Raw genomic sequence first — 27,764 nt, forward strand, 5'->3', positions numbered from 1 at the left:
AAAGCTGTCTGAACTGACCAGAAGGGTATTCACAGCCGTCACTTACCCCGCTCAGTGATAACGTTCACCCAGCTCATCACAGAAATAGGACTGTATTTGACTAAAGGCCTGTGGCCCAGGTGCATCCCGGTGCATGTGCTACATGATAGATGGCATACGGATCCTGCTGCCTTCCTAAATGCCAGAACAAATTCTACTTTTTGAAATACATTTGGCTTCAAGATTTCAGAAAAGATATATGGTCTTGTAGAGTATTTCTTAGCTCTCTTCATTCCCAGTATGAAGAAACAGACTGTGTGTGGCAAATGGAGGTAAAAAAAACATGGTGAAGTGGAACAATTCAGTGAGTTGTGACCCTGGCCTCTAGTGGAGACTCCCGTTCCTACACGCTGCCAAAGGCCTGGTGCCTTCGTCTCCTCTCCGTGGGGACTCCTGAACATGGGGGCATCAACTGTCCTTCTCCCTCATCCCCTGCCCTTCTCTAGTCCAGTGCTGACCCCCTATCTCGGAAGACCTTGCTCTCGGGCCTGTAGGACTAGGGTTACCGTGGAAGTAGAATACTAATAGGCCTTGACCCCATCTTCTCATCAAAGGCTCTCTAGATGCAGGTGAGCCTCGGGGCAATTCCAGTGTGTGGTATCTCACTCAGTGTGCGCCAGGCCCCACACAGGGAAAGTGGCAGCTCTATCCCAGGTGTGTTGCCTGGGACCCTGAGAGGCCAGTGGAATGTCCCAGCGGAGTGTTCTGACCAATGCTTGGAAAAGCTTGGATCCGAGCCACCAGGCCCCACCTCTCTCTTCTTTCAGCTTCCACCCGGGATGCCTGTCACCAGGTCCCTTTAAGCAGTGACTTGAGCCACCTGTGGCAGAGATTCGAACTTTGCGAGGGCAGCTGGAGCGAAGCATCCAGGTGAACAACTGTCTGCGACTGCAGCTGGAGCAGCAGTTGGAGGGCGAGGGGAGCAAAGCCAGCCTCAGCCCCTCTTCCGCCAACCAGGAGGACCCCGGAAACAAGCAACCAGTCTTCCAAGGTAGGAAGGACAACGGGACCAGGAAGCCCGTAGCCAGTGGGGTGGTGGCCAGGATGTCTGTGGTGGAAGGGACTGTCTTCCCTCTTCCACGCTCCTTAGGGTCAGGGTGAAATCGGAGGCCTTTCAATCTACAGCCTCGGGTGAGAGGGCAAATTTTGGGTCACAGCTGGCTTGGGCTCCAGATTCGGAGTCTGGGCATATAGGTTGCTTGCCTTGGGCAAGGTGTTTGAAGTCTCAGGTACTTAAGCCTTACTTTCCTCATCTTCAGGGTGAGGATAATAATCATATAGATGTTGTATGGTCATTTGGAGCATTAAGTGAAATAATTTACAAGTGTCTGACACGATAAGGATGGCTCAACAGTTAATAGCTGTGTATGTTAATATCTATTCCTTGTATTTGTGGAGTGCTTTACAATTTACCATGAATTTTCAAACAATTTTTCAAACTGTTTTATCCGAGGTAAGGGAGGTTTTATTCTCGGTATTTCAATGTGGGAAAACTTCGGCCTTGAGACATTAACCAGGACACTAAAGTTTGCAGCAGCTAAGACACCAACCCAGGATTCAAACCAGATGTTTTGGTTTCCAGCCCCTGTCCCTCCTCCTCACTATGCTCTTGCTCTGTCTCGGTCTCGCTGGCCTTCCAGATTCCCATTCCCTGATTTGAGGGGAACTCAGCTGAGTGGAAACTGTTCCTGTCCTGGAGGCGGTGCTGGCTGTGGAAAGCAGGGGGGGAGGGAGGACAGCCTCGTTTATTCCCCTTGGCTGTCATCCCCTTCCCTGCCCTCTTTGTCAGTCCTTCCAGATACTGCCTTGCCTGCTCTCTCCCTCTCTTCTCAAAGTCCTTCATCCAGCCCCCTTCGCCTAGCTTCAGTCTGAATGTTAATACTGCCCCCCCATCTTGACACACTCATTTCAACTTCCTCTTTCTTTTCTTTTTTTAATTCACCATCTCCTCTCACCTCCAGAGCCCTATTTTCAATTGTGTTTCAATAGGAGGCATTTCTGCTCAGGATTATCTAAAGCGGAGTTTCAAACGCGTTCATGCCTGCTTTTCCTGGGCATGTTAATCTTAGTTTGTCCCCCTGGTCCTGCTAGATTGTCATTGATTAGACAATGACCTCACTTGTCAAATGATGTGAGGCTCCCAAGATCCAGTGTTGTGGTCATTAGATAAGAAAGTGTCCCATGGACTGTGGCCCATAGAAACTGCTCGACCACAATAGGTGGATGCCAGGCTCCACCCGGGCTGCCGTGATGCTTGTAGTGTTCACTTAGGACTCCCTGCTCTGCCATCCTACCCGGCTTTCCCTTTTCACTGCGTCCCCACGACCCCAGACAGGACTCAGCCCCAGTGACTCCGCCACTGCTCCTGTTCCTCGCCCACCAGAGAGGCCTGAGCTGGAGAGCTGGTTCTAAGCCACCTTTGCCTGGGCGGGATTGTTCCTGTCTTCTCTGGTATTTTCCAATACCAGGTCTTGGTATTGCTACCTGGTCTGCAGGGGGACGTCTCTAACCCTCCACGCCCTCTGTCTCTACTCTTCTCCTCCTACTACATTTTTTCCAGCACTAACTCATCAGAATGGTGATTGGAATGCTAGTTTAATTGTCCACAAGTCCATTCATCCTTTGATTCAGTATTTTTGACACATATACCCACATATGTGATGTGGAAATATTGGGGTTCAGAGCTGACGGCCAAGAAAGAATGTCTTGAGACATTTTCGGTGCGAAAAGGTGTTTTTATTATAGCACAGGGACAGGACCTATGGGCAGAAAGAACTACACTGGGGTGGTGAGGAGCCATTGATTACATGCTTTGGAGTTGGGGGAGGTACAGGCAAAGGGAAGTTTCCAAAAGGACTTTAATATGCTAAAGAAGACTCATGGGATACTGGAAGCCTGGCTGTTGTCAAGCTAGGACTGTTTTTCCCTCTAGTAGGTCATTAAGACAGTTGGGAGTTCCTGAAGTAATGTCTTACTCTGCCTGCCTCAAGTATTTGTCAATGGGTTGTAGGTTATAAGGAAATTTAACTTTATCTACATTTCCTTTTGCCTTTGTTCTCCACCTCATGGTATGCATATTTATATTTAGTTACAAGGCATTGTATTAGAAATTGCACACATAATTATATTCAAAATGCAGGTTAGAAAAATGCACCTAATAATTTTTCAAACCAAAAGTCGCTTCTCATGGAACACGCTTCCGTTAAAGGAACATGTGTTTGTTCCAAGCTAAGGGATGTGTTTGCTGTTGCTTACAATCACGGTCTGGGAGTGATGATTGTGTAGGAGACAAACCACGCTGCCTTAGATCTCTGCTGGTGAAGACTAAGCTGTGCATGGGCTTGGTGAGCAGTGTTCCAGGGTTGCTGAAAATTGTTCTTGTCTTTATGCCCTAGACTCCATTGCTTCCCCTCCAGTCCGAGATGTTGGCCTGAATTCTCCAGCGCTCGTGTTCCCCAGCCTTTCTCCTGCTGCTCCTGGCTCAGAGACCGCCACTTTCAATAGGACAAATGGTAAATATGGCAACTGAACGATTCAGGGACTGATGATGAAAAATTACCAATGCAAGTAACCTTTGGTTACTAATGGACACATTATCTGATTGTAGACATTTTTCTCCCTGGGTCCCAAGGTCTTTAGCCCTACTCATTGCACCTTCTGTGGCCACCTTTCTTGCCATTATTCTTCCTCCTGTGGTTTTCCTATTGCTCTGTTGTGCTTCATTGCCCAGTGATCTCTCCCTCCTTGGAAGTGCTCTCTGTGTCCAGCTTAATTAATTTCTTTCTGTGTCTTCTTAACCGGAAATTAAAATTTTTTTATTAAAATAATATTTGTCCTGGATATTTCATTTGTCAGTAAGGATAAAATTTGCCTCCTGGCAATTTTGTCATTATGAGATGATGTAAGAAAGATTATAAAAACATAGAACCCAGCAATCTATGGACTTCACACCTTGCTTGTACTTTCCCAGAGTGCCTTTCCTGTTCCTGGCCTCTTTCACTATTTGATGTCTATTTTAGAATGAAGTGGACTGAGGGTATGCTTATCACTGTGGATTCTACGTTGTTCTGGTTTTGTTTTTCAGAGCTGGATTTGGTGGCTTCTCCAGTAATGAAGAACCCTCCCAAGCTGGAGGGCGAAGCTACTGATGGCTCCTTTGCCAATAAGCATGGCCGCCATGTCATTGGCCACATTGATGACTATAGTGCCCTAAGACAGCAGATACGGGAGGGCAAACTGCTGATCAAAAAGATAGCAGCTCTTGTGAGATCAGCCTGCACCTTCCCTGGCCTGGAAACTCAGGGCACAGAGGTAATCACGCTGTAGGTCTTAGGGGCTCCTTTTCCTTGTGCCCTTTCTCCTTCTGATTGTAGCTTCTTCTCCCACTGGCCATCTCCCACAGCTGAAGCTACATCTTCTGCTTACGCCCAGCCAGGCCCTTCTTCTCCATCTCCTGTTTTCTCTGTCCACTCTGCTCTAACTGTTATTTGCTCTCAGAAACACAGAAAAGCCTGAGGAGCATTGTCATCCTCATATGTAGAGCATTTGCTGAGTATTGGCTTATGTGTCGTGCTCTTCTGAGTACCCTTTGGTCACTTATTATCTGGTCCCGTCACCCCGGCACATGGTCATCAATGGGCAGAGTAAAGTCACTTAATCATGTGGCTGGAAATTCAAGATTTGCATCCAGATGAACCCCATGTTTTGGAAGGGCTGAGAAGCCTGGCAGCCATGGGATTTCTCTGTGCAGACTGAGCAGGGAAGACAAGTGGGCAGCATGCCTTCTCAGAGTATTTCCCCACTCAGAGAACAGCTACCAGCTGCTGTGCTGAGCCACTGGAGATGCATGGACATGCAGGGACAGCCCTGTCCCCAAAAGCCCCCACTCCAGAGAGAAGCCCACACATCCAAGGAAATAAGGGCAACAGGGGTCTGGGCTTAGTACCAGAAGCCATCCTCCGAGTTGTGAGTGCACAGACACAGAAAGGGGTCATTGTGCCAGGCCAGGAAAGTCCCAGAGTCCTTAGAGGAACCACTAGGGGGACATGCAGGCTCTGAGTGATGGAGGAGAGCGTTCCAGGTAAAGGGAATGGCTTCTCAGTCCTTGGAGCTACAAATGGTTCAGCCCAGTTGAAGCAGAAAGTAGGATTTAGAGATTTGCATGGGAGTGCCAGTGCAAAAATCAGGGACCGTAGACTTGAGAGCATGGAGTAGGACTAGAAGCTTACGGAGAGTATGAGAGAAGCCAGAATCTAGTGATTCTTGCAAGTTGGAGGTCACTGCTGAGGTGGAGATCTTGGGCTTCCAGGTTAAAAAAGGGTTTCACAGGGTCAAGCAGGCCCATGCCTGTGCCTCACTCACCAAGGAAACCTGAGCCCTGTGCTGTGGGAGCGGGGGGTGGGGGTGGGAGAGAGTGATCTCTCAGCCTCGGTGGTGTCCAGGGCTATCTCCCCCTTCTCCCAGGTGCCGGGCAGCGAAGGCATCCATGAACTTGGGAGCAGTGCCCAGGCCCTGCTGCACACGCTGGAGGAGTCAGCCTCCCTCCTCACCATGTTCTGGCGAGCAGCCCTGCCAAGCTCCCCGAGCCCTGCCCTGTCTGGCAACACGGTGAGTGGCAGCCTCCTTCACCGCTTCTGCCCCAAATGCCATTCTGCCTCCTCCGTCCCACAAGTCCTAAAGGTCAGGAGCCAGAGAGTTGAGTTGGGACAGAGGGGCCTCAGGGGACTGTTCCCAGAGGAAGACCTGTCATCCATGCTGGCGGCTGGCAGTACAGCTCTGATGACATCCCTCCTCCCACCCCCAGCAATGAGGGAAGGACAGAATATGGAGAGGGAAGACACATGAGAACCCTGGCCACCAGGAATGTTCAGGTTCTTTCACTTTCTGAACTTAGCTGAGCTGAAAAATTTAGGGACCTGTGAAAGTGTTAACATGTCCTTTCCCCCTATGTCACCCCCACAGAATGTCACCATGAGATGACCAGCCTCCTTTAGCCACCCACTGCATCCCAACACACAGCTTCCCTCCACATCTTGGGGCCAGGCCTGGGAGAGTCAGCCTCCCCACCCATCAGGTGCTCTCAGATATGAGGCCTGGACTCTGGTTGGTGGGAGCCTGGACAGGAAGTTTTCTCAATCTGCCCTCCTCCCCCTCCACACCCCCACCCCCAGAATTCTAGGCCAGATTAAAGTTACTGACACCGTATGGGCCCAAACTATGCCAGTTCCAAGGGAGAGGTTGTTTTGCCATCTTGAAATTGGTCCCAAGATTTACAACATGGCAGACTGTCTCCCCAGGCATAACATTCCCAGCTAGAAGTCTGATCTGTGATGCCAGGGTGCTAGAACTAATGGGGCACTACATGTGAGCTCTTGTTCCACCGCTGGGAGTCCTGGTGCTGCCCTGGAGTCAGGTTCTCTTCCGCAACAGGAGTGGAGGCCTGTGTCCCTCTGCATGGGGGCTCCCAGGTTCTCCGTGTTCCGACCGAATGGCCTCATTCTAAGCTGGCCTCAGCTGGAGGGTTTTAGAGGCTTTCATGGAGGGACTCCAGTCCAGAAATAGTGCAGAACATTGTAGAATCCCACTTGTGACTTTCAAGAGCCACAGAGCATGGGGTGCTTTAGGCCTTCTGACCTTTGACAGCCTGTTTCCCTTCCCCAGGGACAGTCCATGAGAAGGGAACTTCTGGAACTGAGAACCAAACTGTCCAAACAGGAGAGTCTCCTTCAGAGCACAGCAGAGCGTCTGAAGACTGCCAACCAGCAGAAGGAGAGCATGGAGCAGTTCGTCTTCAGCCAGTGTGGGTGCCCCCGAGCCAGGGGATGGGAGAGGAAATTGGGGAAGGGGGGGGACTTCCAGACTGCCCACTTGTGCTACAGATGGATGGTGACCCGACAGACTGGAGGTGGGGGGTGCACACTGATGTCATGTCGCCAAACCTCCTGTGCCCTGAGTAATTGTGGATGCAGAGGGAGGGGCGCATGGAGGCAGCAGGAGACCCTGAGCTGAGCGGCCAATAAGACACACTTTAGAACACACCAGGCAAGTATGGGCCCAGCTGGTCACTGCTGCCTGTTGGGCTGTTTTATTGTTTCAGCGACCAGGACACATGATGTTTTGAAGAAAGCAAGGACTAATTTGGAGGTAAGGAGACCACTGCACCCACCAGAGACCCCAGCCCAAATCCAACTCCACCTGTCTTCAGAGTCTGCGAATATCACCGACCCACTCTGACCTTCCAAGAGAAGATTTCTGGTCCACTCCTAGGACTCGGGTCCTCATTAAGTGTCCTTCTGCTTCGCTCCCCATCCCCTCTCCATCCCAGTCCCTCCCCTGCCATCTCATCTCCCTGTCACATCATCACCCTCTTCTCTCCTCACCCCACTTCTTCCCTCCTTTAGGCCAAGTCAGGAGTCCGAGGAAAGCAAGTGAGTAGATTCCCAAGATCAGAAGACATGGGGAGTCCGCATCTGAATTACCTTCCAGGAAAGGGTCTCTCTGGCCAGCTCTAGTGTCTCCTGTAGCACTTTTCAGTTCAGGAAAAAATAAACCCGAGATGCAATCTTATTGGTTGATTCTACTGCACACTCAGAGAAGAGCAATTCAATTTTCACACATCTTTCTCCAAAGAAAACCACTGGGTCTTCTTGACCTAAAGGAGAATTTGATAATAAATAAAAATGAAACTTGAAGGGAAACATTCTATCTGTATGGCAGGTGTTCTGTACGTTTACGTATAATACTAACACTTTCCCTAGCAGTAAGCTGAAGTGTAGCAAATAGCTTATAAATCAGAAACTAAACCTTTCGGTCCACCTGGGGGGCTCAGGCAGTTGAGCATCTGCTTGATCTTGGCTCAGGTCTTGATCTCATGGTTGTGGGTTCAAGCCTTGTGTTGGGCTTCTCGCTGGGCATGGAGATTTCTTTCAAAAGAATAAAGAAAGAAACCAAGCCTTTCACTTGGATTTTAAAGCTCTGCCCTAAGCAGTTGGGCCTATTCCTGGGAATGTTCCTCATGTAACCTGAGAGCGTGTTGATCCCACAGCGTGAAAACGGGTCGGACCATGCCTTCACCCTCCTTTTCTTTTCTTTTTTTTTTTTTTTTTTTGGGGGGGGGGCTAATTCCCTTTTGTTCTTCTCTGATGATTCCTTTCTTTCCTGAGCCTCTTTAGAAGAACACTTACAAGATGGCCTCTGTAAAGCCTTATTCCTGTCCCAGCAAAGGTAACCCAACAGCCCCACACACCCACTGGCTTCCCTGTGTTTGGAAGTTTCCTCTGCACTTCCCAGAGACCAATGGAAAGGGCCTGAGGCCTGGGTTCTAATCCCGGGCTTGTCACTAACCGACCCTGTGGCTGACCCCTCAGGGACGATGAGCCCACCACCCCTCATCTGAAAGAGGTGGCACTAGACGCAGGGAGTCTCTGAGCTCGCTGCTGCCTGGGCCCCTCCCTCTCCACATCAAGTAAGGGGGACATGAACTTAACAGGGGACTTCCCTGTACAATGTCCTCTCCTTCCTGCAACAGGCTGCTTCTACGTGGGCATGTTTCATACTAAGCGCTTCGGTTCCTGGGAGGTCACAGAAGCCATCATTTTGCTCTGAGTGAACTGGGGAGTGAACTGGCCCCTGAAGAGGGCGTGTGGGATGCGGGCACCTCGTGTGCAGTGGCTCTGAGCAGGGCCGTCACCCGCCCGACGTGGTGGGGAACTTTCCTTCTCACCTGGTGGCACCAGTGGCTCCTCAGGACTGCACCCCTTCCCCTGGGCACATCCTCCTGACAGGCTCTCCTTGAACTCCTGGCTCTGCCACCGCCCACTGCTCACTGCAGCTCTGGGAGCCACCAGCAGGGCCTGACAGTAGCCTCTCACCTTGTTGCATTTTTGTCTCCAGGTGAAGTTCTTAAGGGCCCTGCCCTGCACCGCAGTCTTGTGACCCTTGCCTTCCACGAGCCACGCAAGAAGAGGAGCCACCAGAGGTCCTTCAAATAGCAGGAAGGCTGGGCCTGCCCCCCTTTTGTGCAGACCCCAATCTGTTGAGGAGACCTGGACCCCACTTCTCCACACCTGCTGGAGTGTCCAGGAGGAGTCAGAGGCCGGCCTGGTGGAGGAGGGTGAAGGGCAGACAGCCTCTCCTGCGGCTGAGGAAAAGCATCCGCCAGGGTCTGCTCAGCCCAGCCCTGAGCAAAACACGCAGGATTTGTAGAGGAGCTCGTGACACTGCTTCTAAGCACCACACTGGGCTGGGAACTGCAAATGGCCATTTCTCGCTCTAGCGCCTGTCCTCAGATGGCCAGCTCGGGGGACACAGGACCCTGCTTCCTACAGATGGGACACCTGGTCTCCACACGGTAGCTCCTGGGCCCACTCTGAAGCCCACGAGTGACAGCAGTGGCCTGAGGGCCAGTGGGGCTCAGCCCGCACCACTCCCAGATCCACGCTTCGCCGGGGCCAGCTTAGCCGGGCCACCGTCAGCCTGGGCGTCAGTCTACACCGGGGCTCCTGAGTGCTTTGGATCCACGTGGTGAAAGTGGTGGCTTCCCACATGCCATCTCCTGCTTAGCCTAGCACATCCTATTTCCATTCTTTTATGCTCTCTGAAGTGTGGCCACCTCAGTCTAAATATGCTGTCCCCTCGCATCACCCTAGCTCCTCTCTGGGGAACTGGGGCTCATGGCCAGGCCAAGGCCAGTGAAAGTCCTGTGTAAGATAAGCCAGCGATCATTTTGAAGTGGCACCTGAGAGGCCCCCAGTTATGGGAAAGCCTAGTCTGTGTCCTGACAGTGTTTTGAGAAGGTGTGTACGTGTGTATAAATGTACGATAGATATTTATCTATGTTGCTATGGCAATATGTCAAGGGCAGCATAACTGGTGGACAGGGTCTGTTAGAGAAAATGAAACACAGTCTCTTTGGTGGCTATGAAAGTAAAATGTGTATAAAGAGATAAAACGTTCTTCCTCACCTGCTCTGCTTCTGATTTTGGCACCAGTCTCTAGGCTGAATGTGTAAGAGTAGGAAAGACACCCTGTCCCTCAGAAGGTCATAGTCTAACGCTTCAAGTCTAACTTTAAAAGGAGAACTTTTGCCTTCTCTCTCATTTTGTAAAAATCCCCAATCTCAAAATATAAGAGAGTGGTTCTTAGATTTGGAGAGCCTTAGAATCAGCAGTGGAGATCACAGAAGGCACTTCCTGGGTCCCAATCCCAAGAGACTTCCTTGGTGTGGGTGCCCAAAATCTGCATTTCTTACGTTAATACCCTTGTGATTCTGATGCAGGTGGGCTGCAGACCACGCTGTAAAACTGTTGTACTCTAACAGTCACCCAAAAGTGTAAACACAGGTTTCTTTTTGAAGATTTTATTTATTTATCTGACACTAAGAGAACACAAGAAGGAGAGAGGCAGGCAGAGGGGGAAGGAGAAGCAGGCTCCAGCTCTGCGGGGAGCCTGATCCCAGGACCCTGGGACCATGACCTGAGCCTAAGACAGACACTTAACCAACTGAGCCACCCAGGCGTCCCCAGTTGTATTACTTTGATCGATAACCTTTCATTGAAAGTGTAGGGGGCTCCTGGGTGGCTCAGTCATTAAGCCTATGCCTTTGGCTCAGGTCATGATCCCGGGGTCCTGGGATCAAGCCTGCATCAGGCACCCTGCTCAGTGGGAAGCCTGCTTCTCCCTCTCCCACTCCCCCTGCTTGTGTTGCCTCTCTCCCTGTCTCTCCCTCTGTCGAATAAATAAATAAAATCTTAAAAAAAGAAAGAAAGAAAGAAAGAAAGAAAGAAAGAAAGAAAGAAAGAGAAAGAAAGAAAGAAGAAAGAAAGAAAGAAAAAGAAAGAAAGAAAGAAAGAAAGGGAAAGAAAGAAAGAAAAAAGGAAAGAAAAAGAAAAGTGTGTAAGTCCTTCCATAAATGTTGGCATAGAGATCTGCAAATATTCCCTGGGAAGTGGCCTTACTTATGTCCTTTTGCCTTCCAAGAATTACTATTAAGCTATCAATTATTTCCTAGAAAGTGTTAAAACCACGGCCAATAACAACAAACAAAACCCTCAAACACTCTCCTCACAACCATCACCACGACCACCAGTAACAAGAAGACCCAAGAAAAGACCCATTTGAGGGAGCAATGCCTCCTACTTTTCTAGTGGATGGAGTGACCCCGCATCTGCCCTAATGCTCTGTTGTTCAAGTGTTTCCATGAAGGCCTTTGGCTGTCCATATAGAGGAACTCGCTGGCCCAATCAGCAGAATGGATGAATGTCAGTAAACTATTAAGGCAAAGAAAGCAGGCACCTGGGTGGCTCAGTGGGTTAAGTGTCTGCCTTCAGCCCGTGGTCCCGATCCCAGGGTCCTGGGATCCAGCCCCACATTGGACTGCTTTCTCAGCAGGGAGCCTCCTTCTCCCTCTACCTCCTGCTCCGGCTCCTTGTGCTCTCTCTCTGTCTATCAAATAAACAAATAAAATCTTAAAAAAAAAAGGTCTTAAAAAAAAGATTTTATTTATTTATTTGACAGAGAGAGACAGCCAGCAAGAGAGGGAACACAGGCAGGGGGACTGGGAGAAGAAGAAGCAGGCTCCCAGAGGAGGAGCCTGATGCGGGGCTCGATCCCAGAACACTGGGATCACGGCCTGAGCCAAAGGCAGATGCTTAACGACTGCACCACCCAGGCACCCCAATAAATAAAATCTTAAAAAAAAAAAAAAGGAAGACAAGGAAACCAAGTGGGAGACCATGTTGCCCTGTGCTTATGCCAGCACCCCAGCAATTCCTCCTCCATCCCTGTGCCACCAGGGCTGGTGCGCCCTGATGGGATCGTCAGTAATCAATGGACAACACAGATAGTGCTTCTACAAAATTCATTTGAGGTACATAACATTTAGGAAAGCAATAGCATATGACATCATATAAACCTCACTCTGCTCAGGATCCAGTCACAGCTCTCTTTTGGGGAAAAGCCCTAAAACTGTTGCATTTCACCCTTTGTGAAAGGTGGAACAGTGGGTCTGTGCCTTAAGAGACCTCGTTGCAACAAAAATGGACCTTTGAGGGGAGAATCATCCAATATTCACCTTTCTGTAAGGTCTATCCTACCCCTCCCTGTGAACAAAGCCCACTCTTAAAAATTAAAAATCCTTCTGGGTGAACACCAATGGCTTCCACTTTGCATCATTCACGTAAGAAGCTTGCTGAGCCCCCGCAGGGAAGAGACTGAGTCCCACAGAAAAGAATGGAAAGAAAAAAGACGGCAGGTGATGGGGAGAACAAAGGCCAATGAAATGTAGAGAAAAGTAAATGTCCTTGGCACCTGCAGCCCATGAGTACAAAGCCCAGACAGAGCAGGACAGTCTTCCAGGAACTCACAAGTGCACTACTGGTAATGCTTTGCTGGAGGTAAAAAGTAACCTCTGCTGGACAGAAGCCAGACCTCCAGGACCCTGGAAGTCTCCTTGAACACCTAGAAATCCCTTTGGAAACTTCCTTATCTCTACCCTCCGCCCCCAATGTACAGGATATGATCATTCGCTCCTCAAAATCCCAGGGCAGCTCTTCTTGCCCAGGGGTCCCATCCCGGAGCTTCAGTACAAACACCTTTTGCCCCGGAGACGCCTCAAGAGTTCTTTGCTGACCGTTCGCTCCTGGCCCACATCGCATCAGCAGGTACCTAAGCGTAACACGTAAACACTAATTAAACTAGCCCTTGACCTGTAGACCTAAGACAGACAACCTGCAGAATTTGTAGAGAATTTATTGCCTCCCCCAGATCTATTTACCGCTGAGCTGAAGGAGGTAGACCCTTACATTGGTTTTCTATTCCTGTGATACCAAGTCGCCAGAAACGTAGCGCCCTAAAGAGAACACATTTTTTATCTTCCAGTTCTGAGGGTGCAAAGTCCCAACAAGGATCTCACTGGACTAAAATCCAGATGCCCACAGGGCCACCTTCCCTTCTGGAGGCTCTAGGAGAGGGTGGAAATTGGTCAGGGGAAGCCTCACTAACATGCAGTCGGGAGGTTTTAGCAAGGGAGCTCCTCTGCCCTCCTTACCTCCTAGGGCATTGCAGCCCTAAGGGGAAGAGACTGATCTGACCTGACAGGGACTTGACATTGCACATGGATACGCCCCCACTAACCCCGCCAGAGGAAGAAACGCTAGCCTCGTCCCCCAAGGAGACACCAGCACACAGCACACTTGCAACTTACGGTTTACCCCGATGGACTTTTAGAACAGCCTTCCCAACTGACCCCTTTGCTCCAAAAAGAAGAGCTTACCTCCCCTTTGTTCTCCGAACTCAAATATGGTTTTGCCACAGCTGGTTTGTCCCAGATCGCCTTTCCCTTTTATTCCCCACGAATCGACGCGGTGTCTATTCTTTAGGTTCACAAGAGAGTGTGTCTCTTTGCCTGTTGCATCTGTTAGAGGCCCCTCCTCCATCCTCAGCCCCAGCCCCAGCCCCAGGCCCAGCAGGCAGGGTCCTCCTCACACAGCATCCTTCTGACCTCCTTCTCTGCCTCTTCCAGTGTTAAGGCTCCCTTGTCATTCCAGGGTGCCCAGGTTCCTGGCATTAGCATGGGCACCTCCTAGGGAGGGGGCATTATCCTGCCCACCACCACACCATGAAGTCAGGTGACAAGTACAGTTGGACGCCCCCTCCCCGCCCCCCAATCTTTTCTAATTTCAACAGTCCGGTCGAAGTAAACCACTACCTCAAGGCGCAATCAAAGCAAAGGCAGATCAGACCCCTAGCGCACTCCATCCATGACCCTATAATTGCCCAATACTAGTGTGTTCAGGGAGTACTTGTTTTGCTTTGTGTTCCAGACCTGGCTTTTTTCCCTCGAAAGGCCGACTTTGACTGCAGAAATCTCATCGAAGGGGAAGCGCCCAGCGGTGGAGGGACGGAAGGCAGTGGCAGAGTGGGGCGCCTGGGACCCCACCAAGCCCCTGCTGTGAACTCAGCCCTGAGGAAGTGAGTAGAAGGAATGGTTTCCTCTGGCCCTGCCCTGGACTGCGGAATCCTTGGGCGCCTACCCCGGGCGGCCAGGAGGGGGCGCCGAGACCCTGCCCTAGGAGCCCTCCAGGTGAAGCAGCAGGCCCGGGGAGGTTTTCAGCCTGTGGGATGATGGCGGCAGGAGTCAGCCCCAGTGCCCAGAGGAGACGGACCTTTGTTCCCCGGGCCCCCCACCCCCTGGGGTGTCCAGACCTGGAGGGGGGCGGCTGGCTTGGAGGCTGAGCTCCTGAGGTGCAGCCATCGCTCTCGGTTTCCTCCAAACCAGGTTCTGAGGAGAGGGAGAGAGGGCGGGGGGAGACGTATCGGCTCTTGGAGGGCTGGTGGCAAGTCCTCCCTCTGTTCCTCCCAGGCTGGCTCAGCCTTCCCTGTGCTGGGCGCTGGGGGGAGGGGTGTGTGTGTGTGTGTGTGTGTGTGTGTGTGTCTGAATGGGAGTGTGGAGGGGTCGGGAGCCAGAGCTGCAGGGAGAGGGTGGAGGAGTGGTAACCAAATCAGGGTGGAGGGAAGGAGGTGGAGGAGACTGTGAAGGCGACGACTGAGAGGAGAGCCGTGACGTCACGGACGGGGCGTGTCCGATGTAAATCAGGCAACGTTTAGGTGCGGTTCTGTGCGGTTGTATTGCCAGGGCTGTGGAAGTAGCAGAAGTAGCAGCGCTGTTGTTTCCAAGGTATTAGGAAGAACTGGGTGGAGGGTGAGGATGCTTGGGACAGGAGTGGGTGCCGAGGGTTTTGGGGTGTGGCTAGGCGAGTGAGCTTGTGTGTAAGGTGAAAGGCGGGTGTGGCTGGAGTGGTTTGGTGGCAGCGGGAGTCATACTTACCTGGCAGAAGAAATACCATGATCAAGCATTTAGTTTTCCCAGGCTGAGGCTCACCCATTGTACTGCAGGTGTGCTGACTCCTGTAACTTCCCCAAATGGCAGAAGCTCGGCTACATAATTTGTGACAGTGGGCGACTCCATCCGCACTCTCCCCTGGTGCTAGCTCTGTAACAGAAGTTTTAGTTTGTTTGTTTGCTGTCTTGTTCTGTTTGGTCTTCTGGTCAGACCAAGCAGCGGATTCTGGAGACTTCAGACCTCAGTGTTGGGTAATATTCTCTTTTGCTGTTGCTCATCAAGAGTGCATGGTGGTCAGTGACTGTCCACAGCTCTCACTTGCCTGACATTTTGGGTGTTGGGTTTTTCATGCTGTTGTTCCTCCTGCAGCGAGGTGCCAGGTGCCCACCAGTGCTCTTTACTATCTCTGCTTATACAGTAGCTGGCTTGCAGACCTGTCATCCTGCAGAAGTGCTTTCTTTCACTTCCCATGGAACACTGGTCAGTGTTCCTTCTCCTTTCTGCCCTTCCCACATACCTGGCCAGTCACCCTACAAAGCCTCATCCAATGCCCAGACTTCCTGACCTTAATGAGGCCATGTTGTAGCCTACCAAGATAAGCCTTCCTCCCGAGGACCCTTCGGAGACTAGAGATGGTCCAGCTTGACCTACTTCGTTTATTGTAAGATTACTTGTGGAAGTGATCTCTACACCCAAAGTAGGGATTGGGCTCCCGAAACCAGCTCCAGAGTTCTGTGCTCTGCCAATGGAGCCAGCTAGGCACCCCTTGAGGGGCTTTGGAAGAGGCAAGTCTGTCCATTTGCAAAGGACCCATTGGGGTGGCACCAGAGACGTTTCCCAAGCAGCAGGCTAGCTCTTGGGCAAGGGGCCATGGGGCTTCTGCATGCTCTCGGGCTCAAGCAAAGACTGTCCTTAGAGCTGTACCTGCATTGTTGTGCAATTCCGAGCTGGAAGAGGTTTCTGGCTTCATGCTTTCGCCGGAGCTGGGGCTTTTTCTCTACTCAGTAAAAGCCTCTGTTCAGAATCTACACTGACCTGTTCCAACTTTTTCTCTTAGCAGAGCCACACCAATAGGGACTCACAGGAACTGGGTTACTCTTCTACCTGAAGCAACAAAGCAACACTGCAACAGCACCACACAAGATGCCCGAAATGCAGATTTCCAAGATCCTGGGCATCAGGTAAAGAGGACAGCCATCCCAGACACGTGGAAACACCCAGGGGAGCGGAGCCCTACAAGTGCTCCAAGGTACTGCCTCCAGAGAGTTTCCAAGCAAGGCACCGGAGGGAAGGGCTGCTGAAGAGGAGCCCTGCGGACCTCGTAGAGTTGAGGACACTGGTCTGAGAGACGCCTGGACAGAGGAGAGACGGGGAGGACAGGGCTGTGCAAAGTCACCTAGCCAGAGCTGTGTTGGGGCCCTAGGGTGGTGTGCAGTGAGGTCCTGCTCAGGGCCTCCATGGAGGCAAGGCCAGCAAGTCAGGCGGCCATCCTTTGAACAGGGCCTGGTGCTCACACAGCGCTGGGAGCAGAGCCTGTGCCCCACAGACAGACTGAGCAAAAGGCGAACCCTCCTAATTCCCGAGGCACAGGGTGGAGGACTCAGGGAGGACTTGCCACAGTACTGGGAGCTCATCGTTAGCCCTCCACGGAGCACTGCTCTGGACCACTGAACTAATCGTTAAAGCAACACCAGAAATGACCACACTGTTCCCAAGTAATTTAAATGCATCTCTGAACAAAGCTCGATATTATAGAAAACACAAAAATAGCCAGCAACCAACAAGGTAAATTCACAGTGTCTGGCATTCCATCCGACGGTCTGAGGTATGCAGAGAAGCAGGGGAAATGAGCCTCCTGGAGGAGACAGATCACTCCTCTGAAAATGACGCAGAGCCGACACCAAGGTGAGACTCACCAGAGAAGGACCAGAAAGCGTTTGTTTTAACCGCATCCCATCGGTTCAAAAGAGTCATCAGATTCATGGAAAATGTAAAAAAAAAGATCTAATCTCACGTTAAGAGATGAAAACCACCCTGACTGAAGGAAACATACTGCAAGGGGCTGACGGCGACTAGAGAAGGCAGAAGAAAAAAGTTGGAAAGGAATCCTGCGGAGTCTGCAGTTGGTGGTGTTGCCATCTTAACCACCTTAACCCTTCCAATCGGTGAGCACAGGATGTCTTTCCACTTGTTTAGGTCTTCTGGAATCTCTTGCAGCAATGCTGTGTAGTTTTCAGTGTACAGCTTTTGTGCCTCCTTGACTTGACTATTCCTAGATGCTATTCTGGTGGGTGCTGTTGGAAATGAAATTGTTTTCTTAATTCCCTTTTCGGATTGTTCATTGCTAGGGTATAGAAGCACCTGATTTTGTCTGTCTTGTGCTCTGCAACTCTGCGGAATTAAGTTATGCACTCTAGTAGCTGGTGTGTGTGTGTGTGTGTGTGTGTGTGTGTGTGTGTGTGTGTGTGTGTTTGGATTTTTCTCTAAATAGGGGCATGGTATCTGCCAATACAGATACAATTTGACTCTTGAACAACCTGGGGGTTAGGGGTACAGATTCCCACACTTGAAAATCTGTGTGTCACTTTTGACTCCCCCAAAACATAACTACCACTGAAGCCTTACTGATCACAAAACAGTTGATTCACACATATTTTGTGTGCTGTTTGTATCATATACTTTATTCTTATACCACAGCGAGTTAAAGAAAATGTCATTGAGAAAATCACGAGGAAGAGAAAATACATCGACACTACTATACTATATTTATCTAAAAAAATATTCCACCTCTAAGTGCATACACATTGTTCTGTTCAATTGAAACCCACGTTATTCCCCAGTCAATGACAGTTTTATTGGTTCCTTTTCAAATGTTTTCCCCTCACCTGCAGGGTTTTTTTAATTGATTTACAGTTGATACACCATGTGACGTCAGTTTCACATGACAACACAGTGATTGGACAGCTCTACAGATTATATTATGCTCATTAGATGTGTAGCTACTCTCTGTCACCATGCAGAGCTGTTCCTGTACCACCGAGTATATAATGTGATCTCTGTCCTCTTAACATTTTTTAAAATCCTCACCGTGGACGATGTTTTGACAGAGTGTAAAATTCTATGCCCTCCCCCCCAACCCACCACTACCGCGGGCCACCTGTGGACTTTGCCAAAGAGAAGCAGTGACAGACCAGAGGTTCCTTATGTTAGGTCATGGCAGCCCCTGATCTTGGACGAGGATGCTCAGCCTAGGCCAGGGAAATACAGATGAGCAGGAACCATTCTTTGCAAGCCCAGCACCAATTTGAAAGACCAGGGTGACCCTTCTAGACCCCTGCAGGGATGGCTCAGCACCTAGGAGCTGGCCCTATATAGACGTCCAGAAAAAGGCAGGTCCCCAACCTGGTCCCAACTCCCCCACTTAGACATAGGAGAAGGTTAATGGTGCCACAAGCTCTTTTTTCTACGCTGATGGGGGGAGGGGAGCCTCAGTGCCAGTGCAGGAGGGAGCATCAAAGGGAACCTTTGGCTGTTGACCTAAAGGTCGGTGGGAAGAGCCCACCCAGGGGACCAAGTCTACTTAAGATCCACCCAGGGGACCTGGGTGACTCAGTCGGTTAAGCGTCTGTCTTCAGCTCAGGTCATGATCCTGGAATGGAACCCCCCATCGCGCTTCCTGGTCCACAGGGAGCCTGCTTCTCTCTCTCCTCTGCCTGCTGCTCCCCCTGATTGTTGTCTCTCTTTGTTTGTCAAATAAATAAAGATAGAAATGTTTTTAAAAAATCATCCAGATCTTGCCAGCTGCTTTCCTGTGTCCTGCAGCTCTCACTTTCTCCCCGAATCTCCAGCCAGCTGGGTATCTGCTGTCTTTGCCTTCTGCCCCCTGGTCTCCTTGTGCCACCTGGAGGTCTCCTCCCTTAGGTCGCCTGCCCTCTTGTGGATTCCAGGGGAACTGCCAGGGCCAGAGGCTGAAGGCATAGGCCCTGAATCCCTGACTCCAATGTGAGGTCAGAAACCAGGCTCTAAGTCACCCCCTGCTGGGACTCCAGGATGTGGCACCTCACCAGGGAGTGTTTGCCTGGGGACACCAGGACCCATTGATGTGGGACTGTTACCTTTTTTCTTTTTCTTTTTCTTTTTGGTGAAATTTACATGCAATCACGTTCACCCATTGTGGAAGTCCCCTAGGATAACACAGTTGTTCAGCTAGTACCCTAGTTTGTTTTAGAGTCTCCTTCCCCTTCCCACACCCCCTCCAGCCCCTCTGCAGACAATCTCCACTCCCTCCTCCAGCCCCAAGCAACCTTGATCTGCTTTCTGTCTCCATACAGTGCTCCTTTCTGGACAGTTTACAGAAATCGAAGGAGACAACACGTAGTTCTTGGTGACTGGCTTCTTTCACTGAGCATGCTTGTAGGGTTCTTCCACGCTGTTGCTTGGACCAGATTTCTCTGCCTTTTGTTGCTGAATAGATTCCATGGTACAGATAGGCCACATTTTGTTTGTCCATTCACCAGTCGATGGCGCTTCGTGTTGCTGTCAGGTTTTCTCCTATTGTGAATAATGCTGCCCCGAATCTTTCTGAATGAGGCTTGCGTGAACAACTGTTTTTATTTCTCTCAGATAGATTTCTAGTTGTGGAATTGCTGGGACCTATGGAAAGCCTGTGTTTCACTCTTAAGAACTCTCAAGGTGGCTTCCAAAGCGGTTCTTTTATTTTACGTTTGTTCCCACCAGCAATATAGGAGGGTCCAGTTTCTCCACATTCTCAGCAACACTTGGCACTGTCTTTTGAACATAATCGTACTAGTTGGTGTAAAGTGGTACCTGGTTTGCTGGCATTTCGTGAGGACTAATAAGGTTGATTACTTTTTTGTGTGCTTATGAGCCATTTATTGGTCTTCTTTGGTAAGGTGTGTATTCAAGTGTTCTACTGGCTTTAAAAAGTGTGTAGCTTCTGCCCATTGAGTGAGTTCAAAGTACTCTTGCCTCTTGTGAATGTGAGTCCTCATTGGGTATTTAATCTGCAAATATTTTCTCCTAATCAGTGGCTTCTCTGTTCCTTTTCTCAGTGGTATCTTCTGATGCAAAGAAGTTCATCTCAAGTTTTTCTCTTCCGTACTGTGCTCTTGCTGTAGTGACTTAGAACTCTTTGCCCAATGCAAACTCCTGACCATTTTCTCCTATGTGTGCCCCTTGAATGGTTGTTTGGCTCTTACACTTAGCTCAGTGACCAGTTTGAGTTCATTGCTGTGTATGGTGTGATCTCCAGCAACAGCCGTGGGGGAGCTTTGTCCTGCCAGGTGCAGGAGAACCTGGAGGTAACCTGGAGGTAGCTTGTGTGTACAGGGCAGTCCTACTCCTCTCCTTGGCCCCACCTACAGGTTAATCTCCCCCAGGCCAGGAAAGGGGATTTCACCTTCCTGCACCTGTTAGTGATGGGCTGAGTACCTTTGGGGAGGCGAGATAAATGGGACTGGTGGTCCCATACTATGTATACTCCCCATTCTCTGGGACTAGGTACAGAGGAGCTCCAGGAGCCCCAGGGCAGTCCTAGTCAGAGGTGTCTTTAGGAGCCCAAACACACTGAGAGCAGGAGAAGATTACACAGAAAGGATACAAGGGATCCCAGGGGATCTGGGTTGGGTTCCTAGAGGGTCTTCTATGGGTAGGTGGGAAAGAGGACTTGCAGACAGCAGGAACTCAGGAAATAGGTCCAAAGGGACTGGAGCAGATTGGAGGCATTTCCCAGAGTTTGAACTATTTTTGCCAACCTGAAATTCATGGTGTGTGCCGGACCATCAAAGGTGCCTGGAGGGACACATGGCTGGCTCCATGGGGAAAATGTGCAACTCTTGATCTCAGGGTCTTGTGTTCGAGCCCATGTTGGTGATGGAGCCTAGCTGAAATTTAAAATAATAATACTAAAAAATAAAAAATACGCAGGTGCATGCATCAGGAATCCAGAGTTACTCCTTCTAAGGAAAGGATGGGACAGCTACCTCGGTCCTTGCAGATCAAGAGCCATGCTGAGCTGGAGAATCCTCAACGTTGCCTGACTTTTCCCAAGATCAACCCAGAGACTCTGCACTTTTAATATTTGTTGGGTTTCCCGTGTGTGGCCTGAGGTCCACTGGCAGACAAAAGTTGACACCCTAAGTACAGAAGTAGACCAAGAAATGGAAGAGTACCTGGATGCACCACATTACTCTCTGCCCGCACTGCAGCCTCACTGAAAACGGGAATGGGCATTCGAAATCCCTGCTATGCAACACAGGTTATGAAAAAAATGGAAAGTCTGGGCTAACAGTTTAAATGATTGTGCCCTCAGACTGAATTTGATGGCAATTGCAGACTGTTGAACATTTTCTAGGTTCTGCAGGTGGAAATGGGAGACTACGGGACAAAGCAATTATACAACTCAGAATAACTTTGGTAACTTAGTATCTTCATACTTGACACAGTTTTGGTATTTTGTCTGATCCGAGGGTCTCATGCTTGAATCTAAGCATATTTGTACAAGGAAGTGAATATCAATACCTCACCTAAAATCCATACCACTAAATGTGCCAGTGCTCATTCCTAACGGTAGTTTAGGCTCCTTTCTGACTGCCTGTATTTACCTTGACTGATTCTGAAGGCAGCCCATTCTAGCCCCCTGTGTACTTCTCTTTGGCCCCACCTACAGCTTAAGCAGAACATCTGAGCAGGCTCCATCACTGAGGGAAGGATATAGGTCAGACAGGTAACAAAGAGAAATGGGGGCACTGGGGTCAGCAGAAAGAAAGTATGCCTATAAGTGGGTTGATTCCAGAGAGGGCCATTTCATTGCTTTTTAAAAAATATTTTATTTACTTATTTGAGAGAGAACATGAGAGAGAGCAATGGTGGTGTGGAGGAGGGGAGATGGAGAGAGAGAAGCAGACTCCCCACTGAGCAGGGAGCTGGACTGGGGGCTTATCCCAGGACCCTGGGATCCTGACCTGAGACAGAGACTGACTCTTAACCAATTGAGCCACCCAGGCACCCCTTAAAATAATTTTTAAAAAATTCTGGTGTACTTAACATATAGTGTTACATTAGTTTCAGGTAAGATCATGGTATTTATTTTTTAACTTCCATTTTTTAAAGATTTTATTTCCTTATTTAAGTAGAGGAAGGGTGGGGGCAGAGGGAGAGGGAGAAAAATCCCAAGCTGACACTGCAATGAGCATGAAGCCGAAACTGGGGCTTGTTCCCACGACCCTGAGATCACGAACTGAGCTGAAATCAAGAGTCAGAGGGTTCAACAACTAAGCCACCCGGTTGCCCCTTGGAATTTCTAAGAATAATATGTTTAGTGTTCTCTCTGAAATGGGCACTGAGTATTGAGCAATGCTGAGAGAAACCATGGTACCCATAGGCGCCAAGGTCAGATGGGTCAAAATGTAACACAGTGGCATATTGATTATTTTGAATTGAAGCTACTTGAAGAGCAACTGGTGCAAGGACACTCGAACCCTCTTCTGTCTTCCTGAATGCAGGAAACCAATCTCCCGTATATAAAAGGCATCTCATGTACTAAGAAGTAAAAAATTTTCCTTCTCACCAGGGACTTTAAAGCAGAGATTCTAAATTCTGCTTAGAACTCCCTTCAAATTAAAACTCCCAAACATCCCTCAGAAATGTACTGTGTCCTTGTCTAAAATACATAAAAACTGCCTTAATACTTTATATTTCTTTAAAGGTCTCCATTTCAATATCAGTTCTTCGTAGGCATGCAATGTCTCAGATAAACTTAATTTTTAGTTTAGTTGGAAGACCTTGAAGGGTAAAGGAGGAACTTTTCCTTCCTTACATACCTTTGCCCAGGGAAATGAAGTTGGCCTCTTGCTGATTTAGAAGTTACACCTACGCAATGTGGGGAAAAGAAGGGAAACAGCGTTCCTTGCAGCTACTCATTTCCCTTCAGTGGAGGTGGCCTGGAAAGAAAGAAAGAAAGAAAGAAAGAAAGAAAGAAAGAAAGAAAGAAAGAAAGAAAGAAAGAAAGAAAAGAAAGAAAGAAAAAGGAAGGAAGGAAGGAAGAAAGAAAGAAAGAAAGAAAGAAAGAAAGAAAAAAGAAAGAAACCAAGCAAGCAGGAGAGAGAGGAGGGGAGGGAGGAAGGAAGGAAGAAGGAAGGAAGAATGAATGGATGAATGGATGGAAGGAAGGAAGGAAGGAAGGAAGGAAGGAAGGAAGGAAGGAAAAGAAGGAAAGAGAGAGAGGGAAAGAGGAAGGAAAGAGAGGGAGGGAGGAAGGGAGGGAGCGAGGAAGGAAAGAAGGAAGGAAAGAAGGAATGTATCCTGGTCAATTTTCCTAGTAAACATCTAGTGAAGAACCAGTTGGTAAACACCCAAATGGTGGTGACTGTTCGGAGGGTCCCTCCATGACATGCTTTCAGGAGTGTGTATCTGACGTGTATAAAACTATTTAGAGAACCAAACCTAGAATCTGTGGATTAATATGGCTTCATTCCCTAGAACTGGTCCCAAGAGCTATGTAAGCATAGCCATGGGAAATCACCCCAAACAGCTCCACTTTGTGTGGTGAGCTCACACATCACTTGAGACCATATATGTTTCGTCTGTGCCAGAACATGTCCTCATGTGGGAAGCAGGTTCTTGCAGTTAGTGTTGGTGGTCTCAGTTGCTTTGCTGGTACCTCATAATTTTACCCTTGAAAATGTGAGTAAAACTTGATAGTGCTTAAGATTTATGATTTGGGGCAACTGATTTGGCAAAGCAACCCTTTCTATCATCCCCATATTTCTTGGATGTGCTCTTATGCAATTCTCTGGTCTTTCTTGAAATAGTTGCCATTGGCCAAAGTTAAGGCAGGATAATCTGTGTACAGAGTAACTGTTGGATCATGGATTAAATGTTTCGTGGCCATTATGGCCAAATTTTTTGCTAAGGTATCTTCCAAAACCACGTATCGTTCTTTTGCATGTGCCCATTTGCAACTCCAAAAGCCCACAGGGATGTTTCCCTGCTACCTTGTAGTCTTTGTCATCAATTCCCTGTTAGTTCAGGATTATAACAGATCTCATTATTTTTTTTAAAAAAGATTTTATTTATTTATTTATTTGACAGAGACAGAGAGAGAGAGAGCACAAGCAGGGAAGCAGCAGAGGGAGAGGGAGAAGCATACTCCCCGCTGAGCAGGGAGCCCAATGCGGAGCTCCATCCCAGGATCTTGGGATCCTGACCTGAGCTGCGGGCAGACTCTTAACCGACTGAGCCACCCAGGCGCCCCAACAGCTCTTATTAAATCCCACATGCCATCTATCATAACTCTCTATCTTGTTTTATACAATTTCCCATAGTTACAAATACAGCAGGGATAAGAAAAGATGAAGTACAGGGAGCAATCTTACCTTGAAACGGTCCGTTCATTTTTGGGAAATTTGTCACACCACATCTGGGTGAAAAATTGATCCTTGGCATGGCCTTAGCTGATGACAATTCCCTTAACTCAAATCGCCAGGAACACACCTCCCATGAAACAAGTTGGGGCTTTTATTCCTTGCAGCCAGAAAGAACACCCCCCATGGTCTCAGGAAGAGAGTGTTAGAAAGAACCTATTATAGATAGGAAATGCCCTTCACACTGTCCTTCATGTTACAAGGGTAAGGGAACATCGTGTGAACGTGTCGAACAGATTTTTACTGTGGTTCTTTGATTTTCTTTTTTTTTTACACCCAACATCACCAAATCATTCATTTGGAATCAGAATTCAAAGAACACGTGACAGTTGAGAAATGTATGTTTATTCTGATCCAGTTGTACAACGAATCTAGGTCAAATTACCAAATAAATGTTACATTATTTCTTCAGGACTGGGGCTTTTCGATGACTTCAAATTTAGGAGCTTCAGATTTGAAGTCCAGGCACGTATTCATGTCTGCTCCACCATACATTTGCTTAAGCTTGAAGAGCTTCCTCTCTAGGTCTTGCTGGAGCTCTGGGCCAGTATCAGCATGTCCTCCAGAAGCTTCGTTCTGTAGTCTCTAACCCTGTCCATGAAGAGTTTCTGTACAGGATCAAGCTCCTTATCAGATGCCACTGCTGGAACACCAGTGTTGCTCCTCAAATGCACTGAGCCTGCAGACCGAATGAGAGAGGAGAACCTGAAGAGCCTTTGAAAAATCAGGGAGATTGTCTTCCTTACACTCAGTCCGCAGAGGCCAGAGCTTCCGCTGCTCCCACAATTCTGCTTCCGGCCCTGGCTCAGCCCTCACCCGCCTTCCCAGGATCTCAAGGCATTACCAATTTTTTTCTTTATAGAGATCAGCCTACATGTTTCTAAAGATTAAAAACCCAGGAGAATAGAGATAAGCATCTGAACTAGTTCTTTACTGATAGTATTAACAAATTAGAAAACCGGTGGTTTAAATCAACGAAGAGCATTTGTTACCTCACAGTCCTATGGCTCAGGAGTCTGGAATGATGAGGCTGGGTTCTCTGCTCACAGAATTTGTCAGTATGTCATCCCCACATGAAACGGTCTGATAGTGACCTTGATGTGGTTCTCTCTCCCAGGAGGGGCTGCCCTCACCATCTCACTCCTCTGGGATCCTCTTCCCTGACCCTGATTTGTGTCTGTCAGGATGCTTTCAGTTTACCCAGGTGGCTTAGGAGGAAGGCTAAAACTGTGGAGCCCAGAACTGATCTCTGCTGTCTCTTCTCCAGGGGCAGAATAAATGACAGAGGTCTTCATAAAGAAATGACTCCCATGAGGGCTGACATCCCCCAGCAATTGGAGCCGAGGAGGAAACGCCCTAAAAACCCAAGTCATGGAAGCAGGACCCACATCAGGTAGGAACCCTTCCTGGAAATGTCCCCTTTCTCCGTTGAAAGCCACCTTGGATGAGGGACTTGGTCTGCTCAAAGCGGAGTCAGTCTTGTGAGCACTGGGGCGTCAGAATCTCCATCTTAGGCTCTTTGTTTGAAATAGGCTTTTTTTCATACATGAGAATCTCCTTGCAGTTTTTGTCTGAAATGCAGCTTCTTCGCCTTATTCCCAGGGGATTCTAACAAGCACCACAGTGACTCTGATGTAGGTGTCCTTTAGCTCTGCAGCAGGTGCCCAGGGACTGGAGCCCTGTCTGCTGCATGATGTCCCAGTTCACATCTAACTTTCCAGTGGCTCATGCTGGCTTTCCTAATTTATAGTATACATTTTCTATCATACAGGAGATACATATGCTCAAAGAGACAATTAAATGATCCAGTAAAGCGTATGTGACCTGTGGTGAAGCTGGTATCGGACTCTTGGACAGCTTCTCTGAAGGCTGTGCTTTTATTGTGTCAGCACAGACCCGGGATAGGGTTGGAACGGAAATATGGTTGGGACTGGAGATCAGTAAAAGTTCATCATTCCTGGTAACTATTCACTTGACAAGTATTTACTGAATGTTTCACCTGGAAGGCTGTCATGGAGGCACTGGGGACATGGCTGAGCAAGGCAGACTGATGCCAGCTCTCAGGAAAATGAATGTTGGCACAGGAGTCAGATATCTGATCGATAATCACATAAATGCATTTTATTTGTGATCATAATGAGTGTTACGTGATACACTTGTGTTCTGTGATCCTGGTCTATTAGCCAGTGATTTAAAAGTGAATAAAAGGGAGAGGAGTTAAGATGGCGGAGGAGTAGGGGACCCCTTTTTCAGCCGGTCCCCTGAGTCGAGCTGGATAGGTACCAGACCAGCCTAAATAACCACGGAATCAGCCTGAGACGCAGGATGATGCATCTGGATCTCTACAAATGAACATCTCCAGCGCTGAGTATTGAGGTACGAAGAGGGGAGCTGTAAACCGTGCACGGATATCGGAAGATAAACGGAAGGGGGAGGGAGCCGCCGCGTTTGGGCGCCGGGAAGCGGCAGCCACCTGCACGGGGGAGCGGGCGGACTCACAGAGGGCACCCGCGAGAGAGCGGACTGAGACCGGTGAGCCGTGAACGCGCGCGCCACCAGGCATCTCCCGGAACACCGGAATCCCGGTGTGCTCACGGGATCCAGACTGAGACCGGGAACTCCCGGAGTGCGCGCGGGGCGGCTGGCGGCTGGCGGGCCACCTGCACGGGGGAGCGGGCGGACTCACGGGTCGGCACCCGCGAAACAGCAGACTGAGACCCTGAACCAGGTGCGCGCACCACCAGGCTTCTCACGGAACTCCGGAATCGAGGTGTGCTCACCGGGCATAGACTGAGACCGGGAGACCCGGGAGCGCGCGGGGCGGCCGGTGGCTGGCGGCATTAGAAACACAAAGGACAGAGACGCGCCGGCCCTGGAAGTGAGGGCAGGGACGCCGGGTGTGGGGCGCACATCCCGGGACGCTGCAGGGTTGAGCAGCAGCAACAGTAACAGAGTTAAAGTGGCCAGAACATCAGTGGAGAACGGGCCGCAATCCCTCTGTTCTGCGACAATGCAGCCTCTGCTGCTCTGACTCTCAGAAGAGGCATAGCCGGCCGCCAGGGAAAGCCGCCAGAGAACAAAAGCCTGGAAATACCGGCTCAGAGAGTGCCCATCCCCATCCCCCCTCGCAGGGGACACGGAGACTCTAACCAAACAGGGTTGCCTGAGTATCGGCGCGGCAGGCCCCTCCCCCAGAACACAGAAGGCAGGCTGAAAAATCAAGAAGCCCACAACCGGGGCGCCTGGGTGGCGCAGTCATTGAGCGCCTGTCTTCGGCTTGGGGCGTGATCCCAGCGTTCCGGAAAGGAGTCCCTCATCGGGCTCCTCCGCTGGGAGCCTGCTTCTTCCTCTCTCACTCCCCTGCTTCTGTTTCGTTCTTGCTGACTGTCTGTCTCCCTCTCTCAGATAAGTAAATAAATAAAATCTTTAAAGAAGAAGCCCAC

The 27,764-nt window shown here is 49.5% G+C and overlaps 2 protein-coding genes, 1 non-coding gene and 1 pseudogene across 3 annotated transcripts in view; 3 read left to right on the forward strand and 1 right to left on the reverse strand.

Moving 5' to 3' along the window:
* Nucleotides 1–8,264, forward strand: part of LOC125281748 (myomegalin-like) — a 132,580-nt gene extending 124,316 nt beyond the window's left edge. The window contains 9 exon segments of the mRNA XM_057310763.1: nt 807–857; nt 860–1,030; nt 3,435–3,551; nt 4,124–4,350; nt 5,503–5,646; nt 6,700–6,838; nt 7,136–7,182; nt 7,440–7,466; nt 8,202–8,264. Coding sequence (XP_057166746.1) covers nt 807–857; nt 860–1,030; nt 3,435–3,551; nt 4,124–4,350; nt 5,503–5,646; nt 6,700–6,838; nt 7,136–7,182; nt 7,440–7,466; nt 8,202–8,210 — 932 coding nt within the window. The 3' untranslated portion in view covers nt 8,211–8,264.
* A 711-nt stretch (nt 8,265–8,975) lies between these two features.
* The window catches only part of LOC125282136 (neuroblastoma breakpoint family member 6-like), a 66,564-nt gene continuing 47,775 nt past the window's right edge, over nt 8,976–27,764 (forward strand). The window contains exons 1-5 of the mRNA XM_057310741.1: nt 8,976–12,698; nt 13,860–14,119; nt 14,932–15,129; nt 15,936–17,043; nt 25,589–25,714. The gene's annotated coding sequence lies outside the window, so the exon portion shown is untranslated. The remainder of the gene's footprint in view (nt 12,699–13,859; nt 14,120–14,931; nt 15,130–15,935; nt 17,044–25,588; nt 25,715–27,764) is intronic.
* LOC125282173 (U1 spliceosomal RNA) lies at nt 14,856–15,017 on the forward strand. Its single transcript, XR_007189331.1, has one exon. It is a non-coding gene; the product is annotated as a U1 spliceosomal RNA (small nuclear RNA).
* Nucleotides 24,650–26,013, reverse strand: LOC125281744 (ATP synthase-coupling factor 6, mitochondrial-like; annotated as a pseudogene).

Source organism: Ursus arctos, unplaced genomic scaffold (genome assembly GCF_023065955.2).
Source record: "Ursus arctos isolate Adak ecotype North America unplaced genomic scaffold, UrsArc2.0 scaffold_12, whole genome shotgun sequence".
Lineage (NCBI taxonomy): Eukaryota > Metazoa > Chordata > Mammalia > Carnivora > Ursidae > Ursus > Ursus arctos.